This window comes from Monodon monoceros, unplaced genomic scaffold, assembly GCF_005190385.1.
Source record: "Monodon monoceros isolate NGI ecotype Baffin Bay Population unplaced genomic scaffold, NGI_Narwhal_1 Super_Scaffold_22, whole genome shotgun sequence".
In the NCBI taxonomy this organism is placed as follows: Eukaryota; Metazoa; Chordata; class Mammalia; order Artiodactyla; family Monodontidae; genus Monodon; species Monodon monoceros.
Window position 1 is genome coordinate 39,267,078 of NW_021703779.1, and position 26,091 is coordinate 39,293,168.

The window sequence follows — 26,091 nt, forward strand, 5'->3', positions numbered from 1 at the left end:
CTCAGCCATAAAAAGGAATGAGATTGGGTCATTTGTAGAGACATGGGTGGACCTAAAGAGTGTCATACAGAGTAAAATAAGTCAGAAAGAGAAAAGTAAATATCATATAATAACACATATATGTGGAATCCAGAAAAATGGTATAGATGATCTTAGTTGCAAAGCAGAAATAGAGACACAGACGTAGAGAACAAATGTATGGATACCAAGGGGGAAAGGGGTGGGGTGGGGGGAATTGGGAGACTGGGATTGACACATAAACCTTATTGATACTATATGTAAAATGGACAACTGATGGGAACATGATGTATAGCACAGGGAACTCACCAAGTGTACTGTGGTAACCTAAATGGGAGGGAAGTCCAAAAGGGAGGGGATATCTGTATGTGTATGGCTGATACGTTTTGTTGTGCAGTGAAGGCTAACACAACATTGTAAAGCAACCATACTCCAATAAAAATTAATTTAAGAAAATACTGTGGTCCTCCAAAGGGTCACAGTACATAAATAAAAAAAGTTATACACAAATTTTCAACTGTGTACCTAACAAAAACAAGCTCATCAAAAACAAGGTAAGTCTGAGAAACTGTCACACCAAGAGGAGCCTAAGGAGACGTGAAAACTAAATCCAATGTGACATCCTGGATGGGATCCTGGAATGGAAAAAGGACGTTAGGTAAAAACCAAAGAGATCTGAATGAAGTACGCACTGTAGTTAACCCTAACCCTTGCATTATTCAAGGATCGACTGTATATATATTTAATATATTGCAATAAAAAATATCATCCGAGGGACTTCTCTGGCAGTCCAGTGATTAGGACTCTGTGTTTCCACTGTGGGGGGCACAGGTTCCATCCCTGGTTGGCAAAATAAGATCCTGCATGCCGCAGGGCGTGGCCAAAAAAAAAAATCAGATTTTTGTCTCCTGGACTTGATTATAAAGTGCTTTAGGAAGGACAAGCAAGCAAGAATAGCCAAGAAATGCCTGAAAAAGATAGGCTGTGATGGGGGCTTGCCCTATCAGATACTGATAGGGCAATAATCCAAATAGCGCATAACCCAAAGTGAAAAATAAGTATCCAAGAGTTCACACTGATATAAATAAGTGATTGAATAAATAAATAAATAAATAAATAAATGTAGACGAGACAAATCTCTCGTGTACTATTCCATTTAATTTATGTAGATAATCTGACCTCAAGGAAATAGAGCCTAACTCCCCACTCCTTAAGTGTGGGCTGCACATAGTGACTTCCTTCCAAAGAGGACAAAATAGAAAACAAGGGGAAAAAGGAGTAACTTTACAGTGAAGAAATCTGACAAATACTACCTCAGCCAAGTGATCAAGGTCAACATCAACAGTGACAAATCGTGTTGATATGTGCCCTTGATATAATGTGATGAGAATGGCACTTTACCTCTGTGCTCTTCTGCCCCAAAGCTCATAACCTCAGTCTAATCATGAGAATAACATCAGACAAATGCCCCAATAGAGGAGCATTCTACAATATACCCGACCAGTGCCCCTTGAACCTGTAGAGCTCATCAAAAACAAGGAAAGTCTGGGCTTCCCTGGTGGTGCAGTGGTTAAGAATTCACCTGCCAATGCAGGGCACAAGGGTTCGAGCCCTGGTCCGGGAAGATCCCACATGCTGCAGAGCAACTAAGCCCGTGCACCACAACTACTGAGCCTGCGCTCTGGAGCCCGCGAGCCACAACTGCTGAAGCCCGCACGCCTAGAGCCCGTGCTCCACAACAGGAGAGGCCACCACAATGAGAAGCCCGCACACCGCAAATACGAGTAGCCCCAGCTCGTCGCAACTACAGAAAGCCTGCGCACAGCCACAAAGACCCAACACAGCCAAAAATAAAGAAAGAAATAAAATAAATAAATTTTAAAAAAAAAAACAAGAAAAGTCTGAGAAACTGTCACACCAAGAGGAGCCTAAGGAGACATGAAAACTAAATCCAGTGTGGTATCCTGGATGGGATCCTGGAATGGAAAAAGTACATTAGGTAAAAACTGAAGAGATCTGAATGAAGTATGCACTGTAGTTAATAATAACATATCAGTAATGGTTGATTAATTGTAACAAAGGTACCATGATAACTTAAGATGTTAATAATAGGGGAAACTGGGTGTGGGGTATATGGGAACTTTCTCTACAATCTTCTCAATGTTTTTGTAAATCTAATACTGTCCTAAAAAAGGTCTATTGAAAAAAATGCTGCACAAAACAGTTTTGTAGATGTCACCTTTTGGCCTTTGCCATAGGTTAACTGGAGAATACACCTAGAAGTGAAGATGCTGGGTCATATAATTCAGCTTTGCTAGATGTTGTCAAATTGATCTTAAAATGCTTGTACCAATTTTCATCCACACCATCAGTGTATAAGAAATCTAATTCCACCCCCCTTCCCCCATAACACTTGTGTACTCTTTGATTTTTGTATTTTCAGACTTAATTTTTTGAAAATTTACTGGGTGGAAACTTGACAGGGATAGTTGTATTAACTTGCATTTCTGCCGTTGCTGGTGAGGTCGATTATCTTTTCCTGTTTCTCGACCATTAGGCCTTTCTCTTCTGTGTATTCATGTTTGGTAAGTTTGACCAAGTTCCTATTTAATGAGTTGCCTGTTGTCTTTAACATTGTGGTTTCTGGCTCTTCATATAGTTTAGAACATTTGTATATTATATAAGTGTCCAATGTTTTTAAACCATTTTAATAGTGTCTTTTATGACAGAAAACTTTTAAATGTTGATGTAGTTAAATTTATCTTTTTTTTCTTTATGGCATATACATTGTGCTGTTCCTTTGAAAAATCTATCCTATTGAGATAATAAAGCAATCTCCTATATTTCCATTTGAAAAAACAAATAAAGCATATAAAAAAGCATATTACAAAGCCTCAATAATTTAAAGTAGGGTATTGGCACATAAGCAGAGTATGGAAACTTGGCATATAAAGGTGGCATCTCAATACTGTGGCAAAAAGATGGGCCTTTAATAAATGGTAGTGGGGTAACTTGTTAGCTATACAGAAAAAGATAAAATAGGATCTGACAAATTCCAAATAGAACAGAGATTTAATAGTAAAAAAGTAAGCCACATGTCTAGGACAGATCATATGTGAATTCTTCTATAAATCAGGAATGTAAAAACCTTCCTAACTAGGACGCATCCAGAAACAAGAAGAGAAAAATATTGCTAAATTTGACCACATAAAATTGAAAAAAGAAAACTGCACGCCAAAAAACATCACAAACCAAGGAAAAGGACAAATGGCAAATAAGGAATATTTGCAACTTTCATCACAGATAAAGGTTTAATTTCCTTTATGTAATTGTTTAAAAATAGATAACTAAAAGGCCATCTGCCCCATAAAAAAAATGGGAAAGAGAAAAGAACACACATTTCAAGAAAAAGAAATGCAAATAAAATAGTCTTTAAACATGAAAAGATGCTCAGCCTCGCTGGTAATAAAAGAGATGCAAATTAAGTTACACAAAGATACCATTTCTCACCTATCAGATTGGCAAAATCCAGAAGTTTGATGACAAACTGGCTGGAGCACCAGTGCAAAGTTGAAAAAGAAGCAGTTAAAATTGACTTCCTGGTCCCATGATCTCAATATTTAACCATTAAATGTGATGTAGACTTTTTGTAGATACACTTTACCAAACTGAGGAAGTTCCCTTCTTAGTTTGTTGAGAGTCTATATTTTTTATAATTGTTTAATTTCACTAAATGATTTTTCTGGGGAATTCCCTGGCGGTTCAGTGGTTAGGACTCCTGCACTTCCACTGCAGGGGGCACAGGTTCGATCCCTGGTCAGGGAACTAAGATCCTGCAAGCCACGCAGTGTGGCCAAAAAAAAAAAAAAAAAAGAAAGATTTTCTGCATCTGATGAAGTGATAATGTGGTTTTTTCCCCCTTTATTCTGTTAATGAGATGAAATACATTGATTTTGAAATGTTAAACTGGTCTTGAATTCCTGAAATGAATCCCAGTTGGTCATGATATATTGTCCATTTTTACGTATTGCTGGATTTGATTTGTAATATTTTTTCTAGGATTTTGGAGTCAATGTTCATGGGAGATATTACACTTTCATTTTCCTCTTGTAATTTCCTTGTTAGATTTTGGTCTTAAGGTTATGATGGCCTCATAAAATAAGTTTGAGAGTGTTTCTGTTCTTTGGAAAAATTTGAATAAGACTGCCGTTATTTCTTCTTTAAAATTTTGAAAGAATTCACCATTGAAGTGACCTGGGCCTGGAGTTTTCATTATGGGAGGCTTTAAATTGTGGATTTGATTTCTTTAAAAGATATAAGACTCTTCAGGTTTTATTCAGATTCTCTGTATCTTCTTGAGTAAATTTTTGTAAATTGTATTTTTTGAAAACTTTATCCATTTCATGTAAATTTTCATATCCTGCCTTCCCTATAAGTAAGTAAATCTAAAAGTATCCAAATAGTTGATGGGAAAATATTCTTTTTTCTAAAAGAATTCAAGCTTATAAATTATTTGTTCAAGAACAAATAATTAAGTTAGAACATCACTATTTTGTAATCCCAAATGAAATCATGGAAATAGGCAATCATTAAAAGCTGCTCAAACATTAAGTGATAAGCTGCTGGGAAGTTTTATAATGGTTGATTTAGGCTGACATCACTTGAACCACTGATCAGTTTTAATGCTCCCAAAAGAGAAGTAATCAGACATTATGTGTTGCCTCTTGCAATACAACACAAAGTATATACCACCACCTATGAAATAGTCTTGCAAAAAAAAAAAAAAAAATCAAATTCGAGTCTAATTATGTCTGGTGATTTAACTGTCAGTTGAAGGTAACATAGGGGCCAAAAGAACACGTTAAACGACACCACAAGGAGGTAATAGGGAAACGACCTGGTTTCTTCAAAGAATAAATTATAAGAAAAAAAAAAGAGGAAGTGGGTTCTATAAATTAAAAGAGAATTAACAAACTTAACAGCAACCACATACAATGTGTAGACCCTGTTTAGACACTGATTTGAAAAAAACAACTATAATAAAAAGAAAAAAACTTGACATAATTGAGGAAATTTGAATACCGAGAGGATATTTCATACTATTAAGGGATTATTATTAATTTCTTTGGTGTGATAATAGTAATATAGCTTTCTTTAAAGAGTCCTTGTCTTTTAGAGATACATACGAAAGTATTTACTGGTGAAATTATACGTTTGGGATATATCTCAAAATAATGGGGGGGCAGTGGTTAAAGATAGTGGGGGAGTGTAGCTGAAATAAGATTGGCCATGTGTTAATCGTGGAAGCTGAGGGATGGGTACATGGGGGGGTTGTTATATTATTCCCTCTACTTTTATATATATTTAGAAATTTCCAGAATAAAAAGTTTTAAAAAAACATAATAGTGCCATTCAAAGACCAAAATTTTTGTGAAATTCGAGACATTTGACAGCAGAGGGGACCAGAGGAGAAGTCAGAGGACAGGAAACCACAGATCAAGTCATCACAAGGGCTCTTGCCAAAGCAGCCTTGAGAAAAGAAGGTGAGGAAGTATGCCTTCCCAGAGTTATGTATTTTCAAAATTTAGTGGCATGAATAGGGACAATTAGCCTCCTTTCACTCCATCTGGCCCTTTTTTCCCCCCTCACCTGAACAGAACCGTTGGCAGGAAAAGTCCAAGATAGTTCTCTAACTGGCCCTAATGAGGGTGTAAAACCCTGAGAAAGTAGCAATGGCACTATCCTAGGGTCAGGGAAGAGAAAATAGAAAACAGGTTCCATCCCTCTAGCTTTCCGGTAAGTCCTCCATGGAACTGCACCTGCCTACTACTCCCTGCCCCTACCTATCTCTAAGGAAGGCCTCCTGCTGCTACAACCTGGCCTCACACTGAACCTGCACCCAGCCCTCCTCTTCAAAGGAGCCCCTGCCAGGAAAGCAGACCTACAGAGCTGCCAAGAAAACCCACTCCAGCTATCTATATTAACCAAAACAATCCTTTTATTCATAAAAATAAACTGAAAGCCAAGAGTTGCCAGATCTTGGAGAAAAACCAATCCCGTAACAGAAGAGTAAAATACAAAAAGTAGAACAGATTGCAATGAAAAAGAAACAACCGAAGACACAAAAAGGGTTCTTAGCAAATGAATGAATGTATGAATATAATTACTGACCTAAGTCTTTTAATCAATAGGCTGAATGATAAAACCTGCCTAAAAGACCAAATTCGTGGGCTGGAAATAAAACTAAGGAACTAACCTAGAAAACAGAGGGGGAAAGAAAAAAAACAGATGAAAAATACTAATAAGGGGACTTCCCTGGCAGTCCAGTGGTTAAGACTCCATGGTTCCACTGCAGGGGGCATGGGTTTGATCCCTGGTTGGGGAACTAAGATTCCCACACGCCGGCGTGGTATGGCCAAATATATATATATATATATATAAAAGTTATGAAGGAAAAATCTAGGAGCTCCAACATCTAACTGATCAATATTCCAGAAGTAGAGGATAGACACTATGTCAGGGAAGAAATAATCAAAATTATTATTAAAATACAATTTGCTAAACATATTGATGGGGGTATCTCAAAGGGACACAGGAGCCAACAGAAAGAGCTTCCAATGAACAAAGCTGGAATAAGAGCAAGAAAATAAAGTCATATTGGATTATAGCCCAAAATGCAAACTAAATCTCCATTAATCCGAACTGATATAAATGACTGAACAAATTAAGGAATGAAGGAGAAAATACATACCTCCTGTGCAGAATTACAAATAATTTATATAGATATTTCACACATAGTGACTTCCTTCCAAAGAATGCAGTAATGGGAAGTGGAGAGAAGAATAACTACAAAAAAGAGAAAGCTGACTAACACTAGCTCAGCCAGGTGACCAGGGTCAACGTCAACAGTGAGAAGTCATGTTGATAGTATGTACCCTGATGGGATATGATGAAAATGGCACTTTACCTCTGTGATATCCTTCCTCAAGGCCTGTAACTCCAGTCTAATCATGAAAATACATCAGAAAAGGTTCAACAGAGGGGCATTCTACAATATACCTGACCATTACTCCTCAAAACTGTCAAAATCATCAAAAACAAGGCAAGTCTGAAAAGCTGTCACACCACGAGGAGCCTAAGGAGACATGACAACTGAATGTCACATGATATCCTGGATGGGATCCTGGATTTAAAAAAGTAATGTTAGGTAAAAACTAAATCTGAATCAAGTATAGACTTGAGTTAATAATAACATACCAAGACTGGTTCATTAATTGTAACAAACGTACAACACTAATGTAAGACGTTAATTATAAGGGGAACTGTGTGTGGGTCTGAGGGAGATACATGGGAATTCTCTGTACTATCTGCTCAATTTTTCTGTAAACCTAAAGTTGTTCTAAAAAATAAAGTCTATTGAAAAAGCACAATTTGCTTGAGGCAAACTGAATCTTCAGAATGAAAGGATCTAAAGAATGCTGCGTATAATGAAAGAAGAACACTGTATTTCATTTCCGTAATTCTGAATCCCTCCCTCTCATATTTACTGAGCACTTATTTTGGGGCTCTCAATCTCACAGTCTAGGGAGTGAGTTTAGACCCTCCCGCTGGCTTTGGTTTTTAAATGTTAGCTAATATGTATCTTCTCTGTAATGACAAGAACACACAGCAAAAGGACACTAACATGCATTTTTAAAGTTCTCTAATTCAGTTTGTAAAAACTCACATCTCGAGACAAATTTATGAAATTTCAAAACTCCAAGATAAAAGAAGAAAATCTACAAGGCTTTCAAAGTAAAACAAAAAAAATTACAAAAGAAAAGGTTACCCAGAAAGTTCAAAATCAGACTGACATCATGCAACATCAGACAGTAGAATACAATGGAGCAATGTCTTCGAAATTCTAAAGGAAAACTATTGTCAATCTTGAATTGTATGAGAACAAAAGATATTTTAAGCATACGAGAACTCGGAAAGTTTACCTCCCACACTTATAAGAGTTACTCAAGAAAATAGTTCAACCAAAAATATAAGTAGTCCGAGAAAGAGCACATCACGTAAAAGAAACTGAGTTTGTTCCAGATTGGGGGTGAGGGCGAGAGGATTAGAAGGAAAGTTAAAAGAGACTTTATTACATCTTGAAGCTTGGAGAATTCTCCACTGAACGGTGATGTTTTATAAACATTTCCTTTCTGTGGCTCTAATCCCACTACTTAGGTCTACACAGGATGATGTTTCTATAGAATCACATTGTGAATTCTGTTCATTTTTCCTTTTGAAGTGTGATTATTGATATATTTGGATTTATTTTTACCATCTTTTATGCTTCCTATTTACTCTTTCTCTATGCTTCTTTCTTCTTCCTTTCCTGGCTTCATTTAGATTGCTTATTTGTATGTTTGAAATATATTTGTCCTCAACCAATAGTAATTCATTTAGGGATTGCTCTTAAAATTTTAACATGCATGCATACTCAAAGTGTGAGGTTAATCAATATGTTTTGGAAGAATACAAGGACTTTACATTAAGAATCCAAATATTTCAGTTCTACATTTGTTTTATTGCCCCCCAGCTCCAGAAGACACTTAACTATTGTTTTACACAAGCAATGTTGGCTTAGATTTACCCACTGTAGTGGAGACTGTTGGTGTCCCACCCAGATCCCTTTTACTGGGCCAATATGCCTACTACCCAGCTGTATATTAACTGCTGACGGCTAACAATCACACCATTCTCTTGAGAGTTGCTCTCAGCAGGACAGTGCCTCCCTAGCCTGGAGGTTACCCACCCCAATCCCTAAGGGCAGACTGCAGCCAGTGCCTGATTGATATGGGAATACAAAAAGCTAGCTCTCTTGCCACAAGGGGACACAACTCAGTGGTGCCAGTATTAGATTTCTATTGCTGCTGTAACAAATGATCACAAACATAGTGGCTTAAAACAACACAAATTTATTATCTTACAGATGTGAAGGTAAGAAGTGCAACACAGGTCTCACTGAGCTAAAATCAAGGTGTCGGCAGGGCTGTGCTCCTTTCTGGAAGCAATAGGGTACTCTGTTTTCTTGCCTTTTCCAGCTTTCAAGAGGCCACCAGCTTTCCTTGGCTCATGGCCCCCTTCCTCAGTCTTCAAAGCCACAACAGCATCGGCCTGATCATTCTTCTTCCATATTCACATCTTTGTCTCTCTTCTGCCTTCCTTCTCTTTTAAGAACTCTTGTGATTACATTGGGCCCACCAAGATACTCCAGAATAACCTCTTTGAGATCAGTTGATGAGCAACTTTAACTCCATCTGCAACCTTCATTCTCTTTTGCCATGTAACCTAAGGTATTCACAGGTTTGGGGGATTAGGACGGGAATATCTTTGTGGCAGTGCGGGGGCAGGGGTGGGATTATTCTGCCGGCCCCAGTGCCCTTCATGCTCCAGAGCTACTTGCAGGATCAGGCTAAGGCTAGATTCCAGCTGAACCCACATAGATGGACCTACAGGAAGTTGTGTTCTTATTCAACAGTAAACGATATTTGTCACAGTAACATATAAAACTTCATAGAATTTAATAAATTGTTACTACAAACATATGAAAAGGAAGGCGTTATAGAGCTAAATCCACATCTATCATAATAGGAAGTACAAGCCAAGTTATTTATCATAATAGGAAGTCCAAGAAATATGGCTGCAGTAAATACCAAGAGAAACAACTAATATAGTTGAAACTTCTGTGGGGAAAAAGCCACTAAATTGAGGAATGGTAGGACAGAGAAGTGCTCCTTTTCTTAGAAGCCTTATTTATAGTCAAATACCATTTGACTTCTTGGACTATGTGTATTATTTTGACAAAAACCACTTAAAAAATAAATTCACTGAATAAAGCAGAAATAGCCCCCTAAAATAGCAATAACCTATTAATTTTAATTCCTATTCCTGGTTCTAAAAAAACAATGTTTGCTTCCTATAAAGTAACATGTACTTATTGTAAAGACTTCAAATGACACAAAAATGTTGAAAATGCAACATGAAAATCCTATATACCAACCTCTCAGAGACAGCCTCTATGAGTATCTGTGTGCACTCATGCTCACCTGCATATTTTTTTTTAAAGTGGGGTCATACTTTTTGTAACCTGATTTTATCACTAATATGTGGATCTTTCTAGATCAATTTATATAGCTCTACATTCCTCTTAATAATTGTATAGAATTCTATCATTTGAATATGCCATAAAAAGTAATAATAATTTAACAAAAATCAGGAGGCCAGAGGGTAACAGGGAAGAAGTACACTTATTTTCCTCATCTTTAATAACAGGGAGTTAGCAGATATTATCTAAAGCTGGTAACTAAGGACAGAAAAAGCATAATATTTAAAGTAATAAAGATATCTACTAGAAAAACTAAAAATATATTAGCAATCAAAAAAAAAAGGGGGAAACAGTGGATGTGCACAAAATTCCTTACCTTTCAGAGTGAACATTCAGTGTATATCAATACTATCCAAACTTGGACAATAAAAATAATATAAGTATAAATATATTAAAATATATGTATAAAGAACTTTTCATAATGGTTGTCTCATAAAAGGGGATGAGGGTGGGCACTTGTATCTTTCTGTCATCATAAATGTACCTATTATAAAAAGATATTTATAAGTGAATATAGCTATTTATAAAACAGTACATAAACTGACAATTTTTATACAAAATACACATAATATGTATTCATATATATGCAGAAAAAATTCCAAAGGCTATGTATCAAAATATGGACAATCATTATCTCTAGGTACATCACATTATCGACATTCTATATATTCTTTATGCTGATGTATTTTCTATAATAAACATATTTCATTCATATTGCATTTGAAATAAGAAAATGTTAAAAATCATCTTTTTTGTGAGGGAGATTGGGGAGGGTTCTAAGAATAAAAAATAAAAATCAGTCAAAATGTCCTTACAAATTTTCTAAGCCACAAAATATCTATATTCCACATACTCAAGTTTTTATCAATCTTGCAAACAACCTTTATGCCCTCAAACATAAAAATCCCCATTTTAGACAAAGGCAGGCTATAGGCTTTTCATTCAGGCCAAGCCCCACCAAGTCATTTCTAACAGAGCTTCTGATTCACGGGGCTGCCATACTGAGAAGATTTCCTATAGGTTGACACCAACTCTAGCACAGTAAAATGTGCTTTTCACATACTCATTCACAACATCAGCTGAATACCTATGGTGAGCAAAGCATTACACAGGCTGTGTCACAAGTTATAGATTAATTAACACTGCACACGACTGCCTCAAGTAGCGTACAGCCTCGTGGGGAAACGGCACGGACACGAGGCAGAACAAGGGGCACTAACAGAGAGGAGAGAGTATGGAGAGAGCTGATAATATTTTACACTGGTATACAAATATTTTCAAACAAATCAAAAAATACTTGGAAATGTATAGGTAAAAAATGAAGTGCTCTTTTTCACTTTTCATTCATGTTTGGACTCTGAAAGTAGTTACCTCTACAACTCATTTGCCACTAAATCATACACCAAGTTCTCCTATAGTAGTATGTAACTTTTCATATAGGAATATTTAGTCTTTATTTGAGGGCAGACATTTTTGTGCCCCCCACTTTCCCAATGTATCACACACAGAACAGACACTATAAGTATTTCGAAAATGAACAAACTGAGCCAGCTCCTAGAGCTTGCCACAGGAGCCTGCCACACTGCATCAGATGAAAGGTATCATGCAGATATGGCACACAGAAGCGTGGCCCAGGTTCTACCTAACATAGAATATTTTTCCCTTTTAATTCCGCAGTCATGAAAAGCTAGGCAAGGCAGAAAGAGAGAAAAGCTCAAAGAAGAAAAATTAAGTATTTATAAGCAACATCACTTCATATTAAGAAAGTCTGAGTTTTATTTAGCATTTTATCTGAGGCGCTGAGAGTAAAGGAAGAAAATGAAGATCAATCCCACATTCAATTTTAAGGAGTCTTGCAAAAATGAAAGCACACAGACTATAACAATCTTGAAAGCATGAAATGCCTTATGTTTACAATACACAAAAAATACTATAGAGACTTCCTATCAAAAGGAGATAGTCTGAGTATATGCAAAGTCTTTCCAATCTGAAGATTCCAACACACGTTGTTCTGCTGTCTTTCCCAATTCCAACGTAGAACTCTGGACAAAACAAACAATACAAAAAGCTTTTCTAGGCCAAGGACCCTCTGAGGGAGTGTGATATTTGCCCTGAGAAACAAGTCAACTGGCCTAGTGTTGGGACCAACATAAAATGCTACCTAAAAAGCTGAAAGCCTCAGCATTTACATCTCAAGACTAGATCAAAGAGATGATTCTCTTTAAACTACCATTTCATGATTATATAGAAAATCACTGTTCTTCAGACAATAAATTCATACTATACTACTAAGTATTTTAAGGTGATTTTTACCTCTTTGTAAAGAAAGGGTCTAAATAATAATTAGGATTTTTTTAAATGAAAAACAAGGTTCACTCAAAGTTAATAAAACGAATCAGTGACCCAACTATATGTACCCTCAAAATAATTAATTCTACCCAGGCTGCCAAGATAAACAAATGAATAAAAAAATTAGAAGCTTATATGCAAGGAGATATTTTTACAACTACAGACATCAAAAAAAAGAAGAGCTTTAGACATGTAGTATTTCCCTAGAAGAGCATTTACTACAGTTATTACATAGTAAGCAAAGTAAGAATTGCAGGAAAAAACAACCTAAAAATTGGTATTAAATTTGTTTAATAACCTTAATAATTCTATTATTTGTAAATCCTTCCATAAAAGGGCATTACAGTTCTTCAATTTATTGCAAACATATCCTTAAAAAAATGTCAGCCCTACTGTTGAAGCTATAATACAAATTTTTAAATTATTGGCACTATACTAAAAGCACAATGGAGAACATCCTATTTAAATAAAATGAGGATGATACTTCACTGGGGAATATAGCCAACAAATTTTTTTCTCTCTCCATATCTACATCCAACGGTGGTGTTTTATAGGCAAATTTTAAACAAATGCAAGTTTTTAAAAAATAATGAAAGCCATGTTTTGCTCAGGAATACTATTATACACAGACCATATAGATTGTTTTATAGCAGATACCAGTCTGCCAAATTTCAGATGGCAAAATGCTAAGCAGTGAGTTTGGTACTGTCCAGCTAGTTGTTTCTTGTCATCCTGGAGAATCTGTCAATGCGTAATGCTGAGACCATCTTGTCACCACCATTTGTCTTCTCAGAGGTGACTCCACTGTGATAGAACATTCATATCCTTAAGATGCAAGGCCTAGCAAAAAGCCTCCCACAAATCCACTGGATATCACAATGTTCTGTTTGACAAATTCTGTTGCCTGAAACAAAGTTTAAAGAAAAATACTCTGAATTGTGCTACAACATGGATGAATCTTGAAAACATTACAGTAAGTGAAATAAGACAGACTAAAAAAGGACAATGTTGTTATAATTTCCACTTATATGAATAGTCAAATTCATCAAGACAGAAAGTAGAACAGAGGTTACCAAGGGCTGGGGAGAGGGGTTGATTGTGGGAATTACTGCTTAATGGTTAGAGTTTCTATTTGGGATGATGAAAAAGTTCTGGAAATGGGTAGTGGTAATGGTCACACAAAAGTATGAATGTACACAATGCCAGTGAATTGTGCATTTAAAAATAGTTAAAATGGTAAATTTTATGTTATGTGTATTTTACCACAATAAGAAAAAGAAAAGATATAAATTCTTAAAAATATTCTTAATTATTAAATCCAGAGCTAAGTATCGTTTTCAGATGTTTTCCTCAATTCAGTAAATATTCAGCAAAAATTCTTGTGTACCTACTATTGTAGGTGCCAACAACCAGACAAGATGCCAGGGCTGTCCGTTACAAACTGAAGGAGCCTAGAGCCCCCAGCCAGGCCCAGTAAACTTCCTGCTTCTGAGATAACAGGCATATGGACAGCAAAATTCTCACAGGTAAAAAGAAATCTCCTTATAGAGCTGGCATAAATGGTCCATTCAGCAAGTTTTTAACGTAGATGATTTAATAAATTCCCACAGCATATGCACAATGATACTTATTAGCAGTCAGTTCACTTAGCCAGTAGGAAAAAATGCACAGGATCAAAAAAATAACACCTTGATAAAATGTTTAACCCAAATAAAATCATGAAGAAGCAATCAGACAAAGCCAGACTGTACGATACTCTGCCTAGATGTTTCAAAAATGTGTCATGAAAGACAGAAAAACAAAAACAAAAAAACAGACGAGGGGACCATCTAAGATTAAAGCAGACTTCACAGACATGACAACCAAATGCAATATGTAATTCTTAATCGGGGGGAAAAGATGTAAAAGATATTTTGTGGAAAAATTGTAATATGAACTCTATATTAGGAAATATTATTGTATCATGTTAAGTTTGGGGGGATTAATAAGGGTAATGGTAATAGTATAGGAGAATATCCGTACTCTTGGGACATATGTGCTGAAGTATTCAAGAATACAAAGACCTGATGTCTTAAACAGTTCGGGAAAAAACAAAAAAAAGGGTAAATTTCTCACTCACTCACTCACACACACACACACACACACACACACACACACACACACACACACACCAGCAAATGTGGTGAAACATGAACAATTTGATGAATAGGTGAAGGGTATTTGGGTATTCACTGTTTTTGTCTTTCAACTTTTCAACCGATCTGAAATTTTTCAAAATAAAAGTTGGGGGAAGTAAAAGGACAGAATTAAAATAAAGGCAAAGGAGCATTCAATTCAATTCTAAACAGAATATAAGAAGAAAACAGGCAAAATTCACATAAAAACATGAATAAAACTAATATATATATTAATAAAATAAATATATACATTTTCAAACTATTCCACTTCAAAAAAAAGAAAAAGGTAGTTTTAGTTAACAAGTAAAAAAAATAATGAGTGATTTAAATGGTGGCTTGATCCCAAATTTTACTTAACGCTCTAGATATGACCAGAAACACCAATTTTTTTTAAAGAAGATAATCCCTAGTCACATTTTCTACTGAGATTCATTAAAAAAAAAAAGGAGCCAAAAATGTACATTGTCTTACTTCTTCTATTATATTGTTGATTTCAGGTGCTGCCTTATTTGCTCGTTTCTTAATCTGTCTTTTTGCTTTGTTTACATCTTTTTCAACTCTCTTCCAGTCGACCTGCACATAGCCACTGTGACTGGCAATCTGCAAAAATGTGATAAAAATGGTTAATTCTAAACCAACTAGGTTGCTAATACGATATATGAACATTTAGATTTCAAGAAATGTATGAAGCTTATGGGTAAGAAATCACAATTTATCCACTAATTTATTCATTAACAGACAGTGAGTGCCTATTCTGTGCCAAGCACTGTTCTAGGTCTCCAAGCTGTGGCCAAGAACAAGGGAGACATAGGTCCCCACCCTCAGAGAGCTTATGGTCCATTAGGGAAAACAGACTTAAGCATAAATTATTACTTAGATGTGATGAACACTATGTTAAGAGAAGTACAGTACTTAATGGGAAAAGATTCCAAAAATTGTATTATAACTATTCTATAATCCTATCATAATTTTTGGAATTTGAGAATGAGCTAAAAAGGCACAGAGACTATTGAAATTATATAGCTAATAAAAAAGTACCTTTAATCAAAGAGATGTTTAATTATAAGAGATCAGTAGCCAATCAGCTACTAGGTCACTAAAGTAGCTTGATAAAGGCTCTTCACTAACTCTGACTCTTTAGTCAAATTAAGAATACTTTCTGGTAATTGCTTTTGAAAGTGAAATATAAAAGAAAATATGCTCTAAACAACCTTCATGCCATAAATCCTTTTAATAAAACTACAGCTAAATGCCTACTACCCCTAAGAAAAACTCTCATATGGTGCTACTGAGACACTGCAAAATCTGAGCAGGAACAACAGTGTGTGTGTTAAGTCAGTAAAGGTAGTCCCTCCGAATAATACAATCAACGTATAAAGAATCACATGAGTAGTAAACAATTGAGCCTTGTATACCATTATAAATCACTTCTACCAAGCTTATGCTTTCTTTGTAATCTTTTAATACATCACTTTAAGTATGAACCACACATAAAATACTTGAAAAAATAAAAATATCTGATTTTATATAAATAGGCTGGGAATCTTAGGTTCCATTTTCACTGTGAATGACTCCATAGAAGAATCTATTTATCTGCATTTATCCCTATATTTACTCACCTTCTATCACTTCTAACTCTAGCCTCAGCAAAACAGAGTAGTAATGAAACCAAATGGCAAGTGAAAGCTTTTCCTGGCAATACCTGACATGGCAATTTGGGTCACAGACATGGAGGGGATGATGAACCTTAAGGTCCCTCCCATAGACAGCGACTATAAACCCTGGTTAAAACACAAGGGCTCCAGAATTAACAAAAGGAAGCAGATTTTGAAGAGGAGGTGAAACTTGTAGGAAGAGACCAATGTAAGGTAAGTTGCCCATTTTTTTGGCTTTACCCTGAGGATAAGATGCAGTTGCAGGGTGGCTAAAAGTTCAATAGAAAACATGCCACCTTTCTGGCCTGAAGAACCAGAGGGCAGAGCCCAGGACAATAACAGCTGCCAGAAAGGACACAGCTAGAGAAGGGGAGCCCCAAATCCTATGTGTAAACTCTACCCAAGTTCTGAACCACACATTCATGGGGCATAATGAAGCACTCTGGCTAAGGCTTAAAAAATAAATAAACTGAGGGCTTCCCTGGTGGCGCAGTGGTTGAGACTCCGCCTGCCGATGCAGGGGACAAGGGTTCATGCCCCGGTCTGGGAAGATCCCACATGCCGCGGAGCGGCTGGGCCCGTGAGCCATGGCCGCTGAGCCTGCGCGCCTGGAGCCTGTGCTCCACAATGGGAGAGGCCACAACAGTGAGAGGCCTGCGTATCGCAAAAAAAAAATAAAATAAAAATAAAAAATAATAAACTGAGATTTGAGCCACTATCCACCACAGGTGAAATGGAGTTTGCAATTTGAGTCTAACCAAGTTAACTGCCTACTAAAATCAAAACATTAACAAACTTCGGAGGAATAAAACAGAATCCAGATTCTCCACGATGTAACATTCCTAATGCCCAGGGATAAAATACAAAGTTATTTGATATGATAAAACAAGAAAATGTGGCCTAGTCGCAAAAGAAAATCAACAGATGCCAACTCTGAGATGACCCAGATATTGAAATTTACAGGACTTTAAAGCAGTACTGTAACTATGCTCAATGAGGTAAAGGAAACTACAGCTGTAATCAATGAAAAGATAAGAAATCTCATCAGAGATATAGAAAATATAAAAAGAATCAAATGAAAATTCTAGAATTGGAAAATACAGTATCTGAAATAAATTCACTGGATAGCCTTAACGGCAGAAGGTAGATGACAGAGTCAGTGAACCTGAAGCTAGATCACTAGAAATTACACAATCTGAAAAAAAAAGACTGAAAAACTAGATGAACAAAACCTCAGAATATTATCAAAGAGCCCAACATTCATCAATCAGAGTCATGTTCAGAAGGAGAAGAAAGAATAGGAGAAAATATTTAAAGAAATAATGGCCAAAACCTTCCTGAACATGGTTAAAGACATTACTTTACAGATTCCAGAGCTCAGTGAACTCCAGGTAATGATCTAATACAATTATGAAATAACAATACTCAGATGATGTGGGGGTTGGGGGGGTGGGGCACACAGACATTCAGTACGTCATAGCTAAATTCCCATATTCCATAACGGGAAGCCAACAGTTAATACCTCAAACTGAAAGATAAAGAAATGTCCAATTCACTTGTTTAGGAAAAAGGAAATAAATACCTTAAGAATCAGCTAGTAGTTCAAACTGGTTACCTCAAGGGAGGGAAGAATGGGGAGGTAGCGAGGGAGGCAAAGAACTACCCTAATCTGTAATAAGCATTATACATGTACTTGACTCTCTGAATTATGGACATGTACAACTCAAAAAAATAAATAAATAAATTGAAAAGATTTATATACCACTGTCTGTTTTAAGATGGCAGTGTGGTAAATATCTATTGGAAAACACCTGAGTTACTAGAAAAGCTTTAAGTTGTCAGCAAACTAATATTTATCTTTAATAAAAATATGGAAGCGAGACTAAATAATAGGTAATTAGCCTAAATGCCATTTGTTTCTTTTTTCTTCTTTGTTTCCTTCTACTGAGTTTTCAAGGTAAGTCACATTTGTGGGAAAAATTGGTTTGATGCTGACAGGTCTCATGCTCTTCTAATCAGTGACTTCAAACAATATGTGGACTAGACACGAAGTAGAAGGTGGCAACAGCAAAACGTGGGTTTGAAGGGTACATATCAAGCGGACTGAAATGGACTTCTGAAAAACTGACATGCAGAGTACACTGAAATGTATAATTCTCTCTATCTGTTAACATTTTAGGGAACTCTGCTTTGGTCCAGTACCCTTTTCCACTAACAGAAATGACAACTGAGTTTTCAAAATAGCTATAGAATTCACTATCTTGATTCTTGATAACTATATAAATATCTTAATTCTTGGTTCTATATAAACCCAAGTCAAAAATCAGCTTAAATAAAATTCTCCTTTGTACAAATACTGGCATATTCATCCAAAGGACTAAATTTAGATATGAACCATACTCCTTTTTACCTCTTACCACAAGTCATAAGCAATTACCCCTAATAATACCACCAACAGAAAAAAAATATATATATGTATATGTATATATTTAAACTGCTTAGTAAACAACTTAAAATCTGTGCTTAACACATATGAATCCAGTCCCTTTGTACTTCAGGTAATGACACTGGTTATTACATGATCAATGGCTTAGGTGCTGAACTCAGATTTTGGTTGCTATGACCATCAATCATTTTTAAAATCTGACAGATTTCTGTATCTTTAAAATTGTTGCTAACATTCATTCCCAGAAATTTTCAATTTTAGGATTTACTATATTTGATCTTCAGGGAATGATATTTTGGGGAAAATATATGCCAAGCAGACATGAATGCCAGATAATATCCTGATAAACATCCTCTAACAGCAAAGCATTTTTGAACCTTATACTTAGAGGAACATGAACAAGACTAAAACTTCAAATCCACTTGCCTCAGAAATAGGATTATGAATGGTTTTTTAAACCCAATTTTCCACTTTCTATATTACTATGGTTCCCTAGTTTTAAAAAACATGTTAGAAATTGCTAACAGCATTTTCCCCTAGGAAGGAAAACTGGCTAGGAAACAGGAAAGAGACTTCTTGAATTTTATATATTGTGTATGAGAATGTGTGTGAATTTTTTTTTGAATTTTTGGATTATATTTTATTTATTTTTTTATACAGCAGGTTCTTGAGAGTGTGTGTGAATTTTAAATATATGTTTTAAATGGTCAGCATGAACAGGTTATGCTATCGATGAAATGTTTATTTTTCCAGGGAGATGCTTCAAGGAAAATTTAGGTAAATAACAAAAAATGAGATACCTCAAATTTTAACAGTTGTGTTTTTAATAGCTGGGATCAAACTATGCTTAAAAAACCTCAGAAGTATTTAAATTGATGCTTTTCATGACAGATGCCAGCTTTCAAAACTCATTTTAGTTTTTCCATAAACTGATGCCTAAAAGAGAAATTCCATCTTCTATTAAAATGGACAGGAGTGAAATGGCTAAACTTGACTTTCTCAGTTCCTAAGGGCTACATATGTAAGCAGAGGCAAGGACCAAAAGCTCTGACATACCTGAAGGAGAAGAAAGCCGCCACCTACTGCAGTTGCTGCAAGTTTTCCAACTTTCTGGAACAAAAATCCCGCACACCTTTAATGGAAGAAATGACAAAGGATGAGAACAATCAATGACGTACTAAACTCTCTCCCTTCTACTTTTCACTGCTTTCCTAATAAAATCTTAATGTCTTCCCAGTTCTTTTGATCATGCCCCTTACCCGCTCAGAAACCCACAATGTTTCCCATCAGTTATATAGACTAGTCAAAAGTGCATAATCTAAATTGTCTGAGATGTGCTTCAAAATAAGGGATGGAGAGAAGAAGAGGGGAATTTACAGGAAAAAGACTGGCTACTGAAACTGAATGTTAAGTACTCAGGGGTTCGTTATACTCTTCCTTCTATACTTGTATTAAGTTGAAATTCCTCATAATAAAAGTGCTTAGTTTTGTTTTGTTTTGTTTTTTTTAATACACTCAAGATGTTCCACACACCTGGCCGACTCTCACTCTACCCAAACCTTCTGCTCCAACCCAGTTTCCAAATATGTCACCACTGTTGCTCAAGCTATTAACCTCCCTGCTTCTAGGGGTTTCTACCTAGCTCTACCTATCTAAAACTTTCCTACCCTTTAAGGTCCAGCTGGAGTTCCACCTTCACAACTATACTTCAGCCCATATTTCTCATGGCCTCCTTATCTATTCCTATCTCTATATTAAACCTGTTTTGTCTCATCTATCCTGTAAGGATGTCAACCCATACTTCTTTTTTGATTCTCTCCTTCAGTGAGCTCATTATTCCCTTAAGTATTCCAGACCCAGTATGCAAAAGAATCTCAGATTTCCAACTCCAGCTTTCTGTACTGGGTTGAAGAGTGTCACCCCCGAAATCCATGTCCTTCATAGAACCTCAGAATGTGACCTTATTTGGAATAAGGTCATTGTAGATGTAGTTAGTTCAGATGAGGCTATACTGGAGTTGGGTGGGCCCCAAATCCAATGTGTCATAGAGATGCACAGAGGGAAGACAGCCATGTGACGACAGAGGCAGAATTGGAGTGATATGTCTACAAGTCAAGGAATGCCAGGGATTGCTGGCAACCACCAGAAGACAGGAGAGAAGCATGGAACAAATTCTCCCTGAGCCTCCAGGAAGGAACCAACCCTGCTGACACCTTTCAAATTTCTAGCCTCCAGACCTGTGAGAGAATAAGTTTCCCTCATTTTAAGCTACCTAGTTGTGGTACTTTGTTACAACAGCCTTAGGAAACTAATACACATACACCTTCATAAATGGAAAATTTACATTTCCAATTAAATGATGAGCTTCTCTTGCCACCCAGAACCACATATTCAAAACGTCCCAAAGCAAACATCTTTCCAACCAAACCAGCTGTTGCTAAGGTCCCAATTTGTAAGTGACTGCACCATTCTCTAGGCTTGTTACCTCATGCTCATCTCAGGCTGCCTTCTTCATTGCCTTTGGGGTCCAACTGACGGGCAATTGTATATACTCGAGTATCGCCAAAACATCATTTGATTGTCTTTTGTCTTCTTTCCATCCTCAGGGGCATCACTACCTTGCTTCCAGACCACACTAAGGACACTCTAGCTAATCTTCACACCTCCCATCTCGCCTAGCAGCCACCCATCCTGCTATCAGTTTTAATTTCTTATTATGATCAAGAACCTATAGCTACCTACAGCTAAACATAATCTCCTCAGTTTCCCATTCATGTCCTGAATTGGTCTGAATTATTAACTCGTTAAGTTAACATCTATTAACCATTCCTCCTTAATGTATGCCACAACAGTACATCAGTTTCATACCCTAAGAAAATTCCAAAAATTTATTACACTGAATCTAAAGTCATTGCAACAAATCACCTGTATAATATTAGAGTCCTATTACACAGCTCCTGGACTGACACCTGGCTACAGTTCAAACATATGTGTCCCTCAGTAGGGGAGACAGCAACAAAGACTCAGAAAAGGGAACAGAGGAGGCAAGCAGCAGCCAGGTCTTAACAATATCCTGGGGAATGTGCTCCACAAGCATGTCTGTCCTTTGCTTGACGGCATGAGCCACTAAAATGAGTCTACTAACTTCCCCTCTTCTGTCTCTAGGCTTTCCAAGCAAACTTCTGCCAATCATTGGGCTTCTCACCAAGCTTAGCCTACAAGGAGAAAACACACAGCAATTTAATTCTATTGCTCAATTATTTTTTAGTCTCTTTTAAGGTGGGGCTTTAGGCCTTGACTCACATTAACCCATCACCCATGGCACCAAATTGTGAGCTTATTTAAGCAGAAGGCCAGGCCCTGAATTGTGGGCATCAAGGTACCACTGGCCTGTGAAAAATCATCTGAATAACCAGGGCTCTGACCAGGCATCTCTCTAACTGCAGGCTTTTTTCATAAGCAGCACTAATAAGTACACATCATGAATAAATACTGCACCTCTTTGTCACAGAATCTTCACAGTGAGTGTTTCTACCATAAAATGGCATTTATTAAAAAAAGGCATAAAAGAGTGCACCATTGTTCCAAGGTGCAAGTAAAACACAAATCAAAAAAATCATTTTATACTCAGTTTGAATATGTAAATATTTAAATTAATGTAAGATGAATTTAACTTAGAATCTAAGAAATAAATGATTACTCACAAGTTAAGCACGTACACTAACTTCAGAAATTCTCTAGGGTCATGAACATTTTCAAAATAAAGAGTCAAACTTGTTTCTGACCCTTGTTATTTGGCTAATCTTTTAGTCTAAGAATAACAGAATTATATCTACAGTAGCAATTATATAATCATGTGATCTGAAATGTTAACTGGTTAGGTTAATGCTTATTAACCTCTCCCCCTTAATGTACTCCACAGTATTATTACTGAGTAAGCAATCAGTCCTTTAATTCCAACCAAGACCCAATCTACAACTCTTCTTCAAAGTATTATCATAATCCAAATTAGAGTCATCTGTATCATAATCAGTTCTTTTTACTGAGAATTTTACACTGCTCTCCACAGGGCTGATAATCCTGGAGACCAGTTTTACTGCGGGAATTCTCACAGGGTTTTCCGGTTGTTAGCACTGAACAAGTAAAAATTATTTACATATAATTAAGTCTTCTATATTTTTCCCTCCTTACCCACCGTCACTGAATCAGATTCACTATATCTGCGAAATCTGAAATGGGCGAAAATATACAAAGAATCAAAGGAAGGGTGAGGAGGGAACAGTGGAGGGTGGCGGAGGATGATCACCAAAACCCAACAGTCTCTAAGTGTTGATTACACTAATCATACCACAGAGAAAAGCCTCAAGGTACAGCTCTTCTGGGATTAACAGTGTAAAGCCACTGACTGAGCACGTAATTGGCCCAGATACAAAAGGGCAGTAGTCAGGCTCCCAATGAAATTTAACAAAAAAAGATGTTTTTCTCACCAGCCACTCACTCCACCCATTACAATCTGGGTGGCTACTGAGTATTTTTCTACCATAGGTCCGGAACTGTGGCCAAACACTCGATTCCACCAGTGGTGTCTTCTTGCATACTCAGTTAAATCCAACACTTCATAAGAGTCATCATCACTTTCATATTCTTCAAAGCAAAAAATGAAAGCAACAAATTTACAGTCAACCGAAAGTTAAAAATGCCCTGTACATTTTCATCTGTTACAACTTATTGTTACATTTGGCATACAGCTAAAAACGCCCAGATGGAAACAAAGTTTCTTAAACCCAATCCCTGAGACTAGGGCCTTGAGGGTAAAGGGCCATGCATCTCCTTCTCAAAGGCCCAGAGACCGGCCTGGGTGCCGGGGCAACGTCAGTTACGCAGCAGAGGGGTCACCCCCGCACCCCAAATCTCAGTAGGGACAGGTCAGAGTTTCACAGCAGGGTCTCCCCCCAATCTCAGTGGGTCAGTTCAAAGTTTCACAGCATGAAAGGTCACCCCCAAATCTCAGGTTCAGGGTCAGTGCAGGGTCCGTTTTCATCAGTGGGAGAAAGAAGGGGGGTCCTCCACTGACGGAACCGGTTAGAGGCCCGACAAGAAGAAATGATTTCAAAACCAAGACTTAAAAAAAACAACAACCAAAAAACATTAGAAGACGGACAGGAACGGCCGGAGATGAAGGTAAGGCAGGAGGTGGGGCTGTGTTGAGGGCGAGGGTCCTAGAGGGGAGAGCGAGTCTAGTCCGAAGTGGGTGCTCAAAGCGTTGCCTCAAGCAAACAGAGCCCCCAGGAACCCTGGGACAGGGGAAGGAAGACGCACCCCCGAGCCAAGGTCGAGAGCTGTGAGCCGTCTCTAAGATACTACTTCGGGCCCCGGCCGCTCACCTTGGGGAGGGGCGTTCCGGGTCGCCATGATACCGCCGGCGGCCTGTATTGAAGGTGGTCCCAACCCGCCCGCCTCTCCCTGCTACTTTAAGAACCGCTCTAGGCCCAGGTGGAAGTCTATGGTCTCTTTTTTCCTCCTCCTCCTCCTTTTCCTCCAGGCGCGTAGTTCTGTCCCCGCCCCCTCCTCTAAGCGGAGGGCCTTCCGCGCAAGCGCAGGGCACAGGGGCGTGGGAGGGGGAGAGGGGAGAGACAGGCTGGATACCAGCCTGCGAGGGTTTGTGGGAATTGTAGTCCGTTGCCCTCCACAAGCCTGGTTTCCCACCCCTCCCCCTCTAGAATTTACAGAACCTGAATTTTGATTATTTTGTTTTAAAGAGCCTCAGGGCTGGAGGGGAGGGGGCGTCACTTGGTGGTTAAATCGGAAACCCGCTTGCTATTTGTAACACTATACCAGAAAGAGGCTTTTAAAAAGAGATAAGCGAAACCCTGTTTCAAACCACACTTTTCAAGCAGTCAAGGGCTCAACTAACGGATGGAAAATATTTCTAACGCGCTGCAGCTGGGAACTGGAACGTTTTCATCCTCTCCTTCTCCACGCGTTTCCTGCCAGGAACCTGAGGAGGAAGAGGGAGGCCTAAGAACTGACCTGACACGAGTTATTCAAGAGGACATAATTTTTAAGCATCATTTTTATTATTTAAATCTGACAGGAACAAGGGCAAGTTCTTCACCCAGAAGCATCACGAGATTCTGTTGAATGAAAAACCGTGTTGATTGCCAAGCAGCTAACTCAGGTTCACGTAAACCAGCCCCCAAACTTGTTTTGAACTTGCATTGCACCCGCATTCTCTGTACAATTAAAACAGCCCTATCAGTATTCCTATTACGAGAATATGGAGATGAAGGAAAAACAAGAAATTCTGGTAGAGGTTGTATTATTTAAAATACTGACTTACATAATTGCACTTGGCTTTTCAAGTCCTGGTGCTCTAAATGCAAGGGTTGATTCAAGTTCCTCACCCTGTGCCCCCCCAAAATACAATTCTAAGACTGGCTGGAGATGTTAGTCTTCAATTTGCATAAGATTACACGTTTCGGAAACAAAGTAACTTTAAGGGTCATAACTTCAGAGATCTTCACTGAAATATTTTTTCCAAGAGTTAACAGGTTTGAGTTTATACACTCCTTCCTCCCCATTGCCTACCCACTCCTAATGAGGTGCTAAAGAATAAGAGAAACGGCAAATGATGGGCCACTGAAACGGAAGAAAGGAGAAAAGAGAAATGAAAAATACAAACTGAAAGAGCAAAATTACAAATTGGAAGAGGGTTGACTGGGCCAATGACATCCAAATGACACTTTCACATACTTATAGCAATATCTGCCAAGTACAAAAAGAAGCCACTTTCCTGTCATGGAAATGGTATTTAGAATCAAACGATTATGGAGAAATGGGGAGAAAATGGAAACAAAACAGTGCTCTTAAGATAACAAAGAATAGACCTTTGTATCCAAAATGCATCCAAAACATGTCCAAAAATGAGTTAAAAGGCAATCATTTCTCTAAAGGACTTAAGGGCTGAGAAGGAACTTTTTAATGCTCTTCCCTTTTTTCTTGCGGTGATATGCCCTTGCCATTACCTCAAGGAAGTTGGTTGTATAATATACTTTTCTAGTGTGAGTTTTTTTCTTTCCCAGTATCGAAAAAGCTGTCATTTTGTTGGCTCAATGACGAGTGGTTTAATGTGTAAATTGTGTACACAGGCTTTAAAAGGTGCTTTGATCCTCCTGATGGGTTCAAGGCGGGTGATTTTTTTTTTTTAATTCCCACTTTGAATAGTGGTTTTTTTTTTTGTTTTTTGTTTTCTGTTTTTTTCAGTCAGCAGTAATAAACATTTTCATTGTGAACACTGATATCTTA

The 26,091-nt window shown here is 37.4% G+C and overlaps 1 protein-coding gene across 1 annotated transcript; it reads right to left on the reverse strand.

Annotated features, from left to right (window-relative positions):
- Nucleotides 1–12,764: 12,764 nt before the first annotated feature.
- On the reverse strand, nucleotides 12,765–24,326 carry FUNDC1 (FUN14 domain containing 1). Its single transcript, XM_029239965.1, has 5 exons — nucleotides 24,171–24,326; nucleotides 23,274–23,430; nucleotides 19,843–19,918; nucleotides 15,157–15,285; nucleotides 12,765–13,412 (listed from the first exon to the last, which is right to left on the reverse strand). Exons 1-5 carry the CDS (start codon nucleotides 24,196–24,198, stop codon nucleotides 13,335–13,337), a joined length of 468 nt encoding a protein of 155 aa, XP_029095798.1. The 5' UTR covers nucleotides 24,199–24,326; the 3' UTR covers nucleotides 12,765–13,334.
- Nucleotides 24,327–26,091: the final 1,765 nt, after the last annotated feature.